This window comes from Aquarana catesbeiana, linkage group LG09 (genome assembly GCF_042186555.1).
Source record: "Aquarana catesbeiana isolate 2022-GZ linkage group LG09, ASM4218655v1, whole genome shotgun sequence".
Lineage (NCBI taxonomy): Eukaryota > Metazoa > Chordata > Amphibia > Anura > Ranidae > Aquarana > Aquarana catesbeiana.
Genome location: NC_133332.1, coordinates 121398905 through 121404708, shown reverse-complemented (window position 1 = coordinate 121404708; position 5804 = coordinate 121398905). Strand labels below are relative to the sequence as shown.

At 40.8% G+C, this 5804-nt stretch overlaps 1 protein-coding gene across 1 annotated transcript; it reads right to left on the bottom strand.

Moving 5' to 3' along the window:
* Window positions 1-2400: 2400 nt before the first annotated feature.
* LOC141108984 (histone H4-like) lies at window positions 2401-5505 on the bottom strand. Its single transcript, XM_073600942.1, has 2 exons — window positions 5413-5505; window positions 2401-2680 (listed from the first exon to the last, which is right to left on the bottom strand). Exons 1-2 carry the CDS (start codon window positions 5503-5505, stop codon window positions 2405-2407), a joined length of 369 nt encoding a protein of 122 aa, XP_073457043.1. The 3' UTR covers window positions 2401-2404.
* Between the last annotated feature and the right edge of the window lie 299 nt (window positions 5506-5804).

The window sequence follows — 5804 nt, the reverse complement described above, 5'->3', positions numbered from 1 at the left end:
ATGAAAAATATGACAAAGAAGACCCAGGACTGTTGAGCAGTTAGAATCTTTTATCAGGCAAGAAAGGGGCAACATTCCTCTCCCAAAACTCCAGCAACTGGTTGCCTCAGTTCCCATACTTTTGCAGAGTGTCATTAAAAGAAGAGGGAATGCTACACCTTGGTAAACATGGCCCTGTCTCAACTCTTTTAAGACGTGTTGCTGCCATTCATTTAATTTTTCTTAAAATTGTACATTTTCTCTGTTTAAACATTTGATATGTTTTTTATTTTCTATTGTGAATAAAATATAGGTTTTTATGTGGATTTTACACAGCATCAATTTTTTTTTCAAATTATTTATTATTATACAGGATTTATATAGCATTGACAGTTTGCGCAGCGCTTTACAACAGTAGGGCAGACAGTACAATTACAATACAATTCCATACAGAAGGAATCAGAGGGCCCTGCTCGTTAGAGCTTACAGTCTTAGAGGGTCAAGTGATACAAGGGTAATAACTGTGGGGGATCAGCTGATGAAGAAAATAAAAGAACAGTTGTTAGGTAAAGGCAGGGTAGGCTTCTCCAAAGAGAAAAGTTTTTAGGGATCACCTAAAAATAGATAGATTTGGAGATAGTCTGACAGATTGGGGTAGGGTATTGCAGAGGATGGGAGAGGCTCGGATAAGTCCTGGAGGCAAATATGGGAGAAAGTTATGTGGGAGCTAGAGAGCAGGAGCTCATGGGAGAAACAAAGAGGTTGATTAGGTTGGTATGTTGAGACTAAGCTAGTGATGTAGCTGGGGGCAGAGTTGTGGATGGCTTTGTAACTTATTGTTAGTATTTTAAATGTAATTTGTTGGGTGAGTGGCAGCCAATGGAGGGATTGGCAGAGAGGGGTAGCAGACGCTGAGCGGTTTGTAAGGTGGATGAGTCTGGCAGCAGTATTCATGATGGACTGAAGAGGGGATAGTCTATTAAAAGGTAAGCCAATGAGGAGGAAGTTGCAGTAGTCAAGGCGAGAGATAACCAGGGAGTGAATCAGGAGCTTTGTGATTTCATTGGTTAGGAAGGGAAGTAGTTTGGAGGTATTGCGGAGGTTGAGGTGGCAAACTTTGGAAAGGGATTGGATGTGGGGCCGAAAAGAGAGTTCAGAGTCCAGGATAACACCTAGCACCCTGGCATGTGAGGATGGGTGGATGGTTGTGCCATTGATCTTGACAGAGAAGTCGGGGGAAGAGGCACCTAGGGGAGGAAATATTATGAGCTTGGTTTTGGACAAGTTGAGTTTGAGGAAGTGCTGTGACATCCAGACAGATATGTCTGTTAGTAAGTAAGTGATGCGTGAGGAGACTGATGGAGTGAGTTGAGGGGTGGAGAGATAGATTTGGGTGTCAGTAGCGCAGAAATGATATTGAAAGCCATGTGAGGCAATCAGCTAACCCAGGGAAGAGGTGTAGATTGAAAATAAGAGAGGTCCAAGAACAGAACCTTGGGGGACCCCAACAAAGAAGGGAAGAGGAGCAGTAGAATTGTAAGTGACACTGAAGGTACATTGGGATAGGTAGGATGAGAGCCACCGAAGAGCGCAACCACGGAGACCGAGGGAGTAAAGTTTTTTAAGGAGGAGGGGGTGGTCAACCGTATCAAAGACAGCCGAAAAGGTCTAGAAGTAGGAGTACAGAATAATATCCTTTGGTTTTTGCAGTTAGTAAGTCATTTGTGAGTTTTAGAAGAGCAGTTTCTGTGGAATGTTGAGGATGAAATCCAGACTGAAGGGGATCAAGAAGGTTATTCTTTAAGAGGTGGTCACTCAGTTGGTTGTAGACCAGGCGTTCAAGGAGAGGAAAAGGGGAGCAAGGAGATAGGGTGTAGATTCTTAAGATTGGTAGGGTCCAAGGGCGGCTTTTTAAGTATGGGAGTGACCAGTGCATGTTTTAAAGCATTGGGGAAGGTGTCAGAAGAGAGGGAGAGACTGAAGATGTGGGTTAGAGAGTGTAGGATAGAGTCAGAGGGTGACCGTAGTATTTGAGAGGGAATAGGGTCCAGGGGATAAGTGGTTAGGTGGGCATTGAAAAGGAGTTTAGCGAATTTGTCTATAGTAGCAGGTTTGAATAAGGGGATTGTCAGTTGTACCTGTTGACATGGGGTGTCAACTGAGGGAGATACCTGTAGAGTGGAGATTTCATCACGAATTGTATTAATCTTATTTTTGAAGTGATTAGCAATCTCCTGGGCAGTGAGTGAGTTAGTGGGAGGAGGCAGTGGAGGACAAAGTAGAGAGTTGAAGGTAGAGAAGAGTTGACAGGGACTGGATGAGAAGGTGTTAATGAGAGTGGTAAAATAGGTCTGCTTGGCAGTGTGGAGGCAAGAACTGTATTTTGTACTTTGTGTGGATGAAGTGGGTTGGTGGCTATGAGGGTTTATCCTCCGAATCCGTAGAGAGTGCGGCCCTGGCATTTGAGAGCATAAACAACATCCATGGCGGTGACAGTCTTCCTCTTGGCGTGCTCGGTGTAGGTGATGGCATCGCGGATGACATTCTCCAGGAAGAATTCGAGCACTCCACTGGTTTCCTCATAGATGAGTCCGGAGATGCGCTTGACACCCCCACTGCAGGCCAAATGTCGAATGGCAGGTTTGTACAGAATTAGGGTTGTACAGTAACAGATGCCAACATCGTATAACTCTATAAATAACTGTAGGACCAAATGTCTCTGCCCCTAATCACTAAACCCAGGGGAGTCCTAACTAGGGGATGGTGCCGGGAACTAAAGGTCCGTTAGGCTCTCCAATCCCCTTCCACTGGCCAGTATGTTGGCGATCATTGGGCCAAAGGTTCTGGTGTTGGAGTGCTCAGACTTGAATGGATATCACAACACCTGGCATAAGTGCCCAAACTGTATCCTAAAAATAGGTGTCACTCCCTTTAAGCAGTGGGTAGAAAGTTGTGGCCCACTGTTCTCAAGGCCACAGGATTCTATGCTGATCTATTTGCTGTTCCCTGCCCTTTGCCTTGCATTGTGGAAGGACAGGCAGCCTTTGTTATTTTCGCACAGATTGTATTTAGGCCTAGAACTTTTTTTTTTTCATTCCCAAAAATAAAATTTGAGGAAGGACTGGGAACCTGTTTCTAAAGGATTCTATAATTTATCTTTTTGTTGCTGCCTTCCCTCCCCCTGTGTTATAGAGTGGACAGCCTTTTCTTTTTCTTTTTTTTTTTTTGCATAGGGACATGGTACGGTCTAAGGCCTAGGGTTTTCTTTTTTATAAAGGTAGTCCCCAGTGTGCATTGCTGTTACTAAACGTATTTGCTTTACTACAACAGGGCAGGAATACAAGGAAATCAGTAAAACAATGTAAACAGAAATAAAGTAAATGTATAAAGAAATAAAGAAAAAAGGTAAACATGTGTAACAATTCAGGATATCCACTCTCACTTATTATAATGTACTGATATAAAAACAGCAATCAGATGTCTGTCTAATTTTTCATATATATATATATATATATATATATATATACAGTATCTCACAAAAGTGAGTACACCCTCACATTTTTGTAAATATTTTATTTAGTGGGTTTAGTTGAAGATCCTTTGGACCCCTTTTAAGCAGTTCACTAATACTTTGGGCAAATTGAATATTCACTTGCTGGAGCTAGTAATGGATTCCACCACGTCTAATCACCAGCAGAGCAGATTTTCCATTACTCCCTAAACTTTAATCTTTATACTTCTTCCAGGTCAGTGGCTGAGAAAGCATTAAAGCCAAAACATGAGCGTAACAGGGAGGGAACATTTCCAGAAGGAGAAGTCAGCAATTTTTTATGATGAGTGACCCCAGGTCCTCAAGCTACAACCTTAAACATTTTGTTTGCTTGAAACAGTTTCCATGTTTTTAAACAGTTTAAAACCAGACCTCTACAAAAATCCAAAATAAATATTTTACTGCTGAATTCCAGGCAGGTATAAAAGACATTAATTCATTCAGTTATGTATTCTATAACATTAATAAAGGTATTTTTAGGTCCAACTAGTGTAAGCGCTTAAATGTGTCTTGATATCAGCCTCCTGTAACCCCTGTACAAACAGAACTACAGACTGGCAGAGAGATGTCCAACATTAGTAGCCAATCAGACTTTGTTGTGCACATGCGTTGACTGTCACAAGTAGCGGAGAACTGAAAGCAGCATATAGTGATTTTGGAAGTGATTTTGCATTTCCGGATTTTGGGAGCCGGCGGCTCCCTCCCGCTGTGATTTTACACAGCGGGAACTGATCAGCAGGTCCCATGGATCCGATGTCTGCTGGCACCCGCTGATCATTTGGTACACTGACAGAATGGCAGTCTGCTTATGTAAACAAGGCAGATTGCCATTCTGTCAGTGCAGAAGACATGGATCCTGTGTTCCTGTAAAGCAAAAATACCAATCCATGCGTTCCACTAGTAAAAGCACCTTCCCCACTACACTGAAACATTAGCTAGGCACACATTTAATCCTTTGATTGCCCCTGATGTTAACCCCTTCCCTGCTAGTATCATTAGTACAGTGACAGTGCATATTTTAAGCACTTATCACTGTAATAATGTCACTGGTGACCAAAAAAGTGTCAAAAGTGTCAGTTAGGTGTCCAATTTGTCCGCTGCAATATCGCAAATCGCTGCCATTACTAGTAAAAAATCAAAAATCAAAAAATACAAATATCCCATAGTTTGAAGGCGCTATAACTTTTGCGCAAACCAATCAATATACGCTTATTGGGATTTTTTGCCAAAAATATGTAACAGAATACATGTTGGCCTAAATTGATAAATTTGATTTTTTACATTTTGTTTTATTGGATGTGTTTCAGAGCAGAAAGTAAAAAATATTGTTTTTTTTCTCAAATTGTCAGTCACTCTTTGTTTATAGCGCAAAAAAATAAAAACCTTGAATACCACCAAAAGAAAGCTATATTTGAGGGGAAACAAAGACTCATATTTTATTTGGGTACAGTATTGCACAACCACGCAATTGTCAGTTAAATTAAAGCAGTGCAGTATCGCAAAAAAAGGCCTGGTCAGGAGGGGGGGGGGGAGGGGTAAACCTCCCGGAAATGAAGTGGTTAATTTACTGTGAAGAAGATAAAAGATAAATAACCTCTATAAATCTCCTCCAGCAATATTATTCAGAAGGCAGAGTGGACATTGGTGGGCTGCACCCTTTTCTATACATTGAATCTCATTATACACAGTACAGGTTAATATACCATGAAACTCTAATTGAAGTGTCACAAGAGATTGCTTATAGATTGTGCTATCATTAAACTACAAAATAAATAAAAATGACTGCTGCCCTGCCTGCCACACATCCTTACAAAGTTACATGGATTCATTAGCCGCTAGCAAGAGTATTCAGTTTAATGTTTAATAAACCTATCACAATTTACCAAAAACAGCACATCAAATGGATAGATCTCACCCTTGTTGACATGATGGCTCCTGGCACCTCTGTAATGGACTTGCTCATAAGTTATGACCATTTTCAAGGTTATTTGTCAACATATATCACAGAGTGGATGTGCAGTTTTAATCTGTGGCTATGAACACGGTATACTAAAAAGTATAGAAGTGTATTAGCTACATGTAACACTTTCGTTTTTTTGCTAAGAACTGTTATTTAATTGTTACCCCAAGCACTCATAACAGGTATGGTGGTTTTGTTGAGAATAACTTTTAAGATGCAATTGTGAAAGTCTAAATATTAAAGGAGAATTGTACTTTCATTAAAAACACACAATCCCAGCCTATGTAATGCTATAACCCTTTAGATCCTATTCAT

Coding starts and splice junctions, on each gene's coding strand:
- LOC141108984 (XM_073600942.1), bottom strand. CDS start 5,505: ATGGTCATAACTTATGAGCAAGTCCATTACAGAGGTGCCAGGAGCCAT. Junction 2,681..5,412: donor CATTTGATGTGCTGTTTTTG/GTAAATTGTGAT, acceptor TTGGTCCTACAG/TTATTTATAGAGTTATACGA.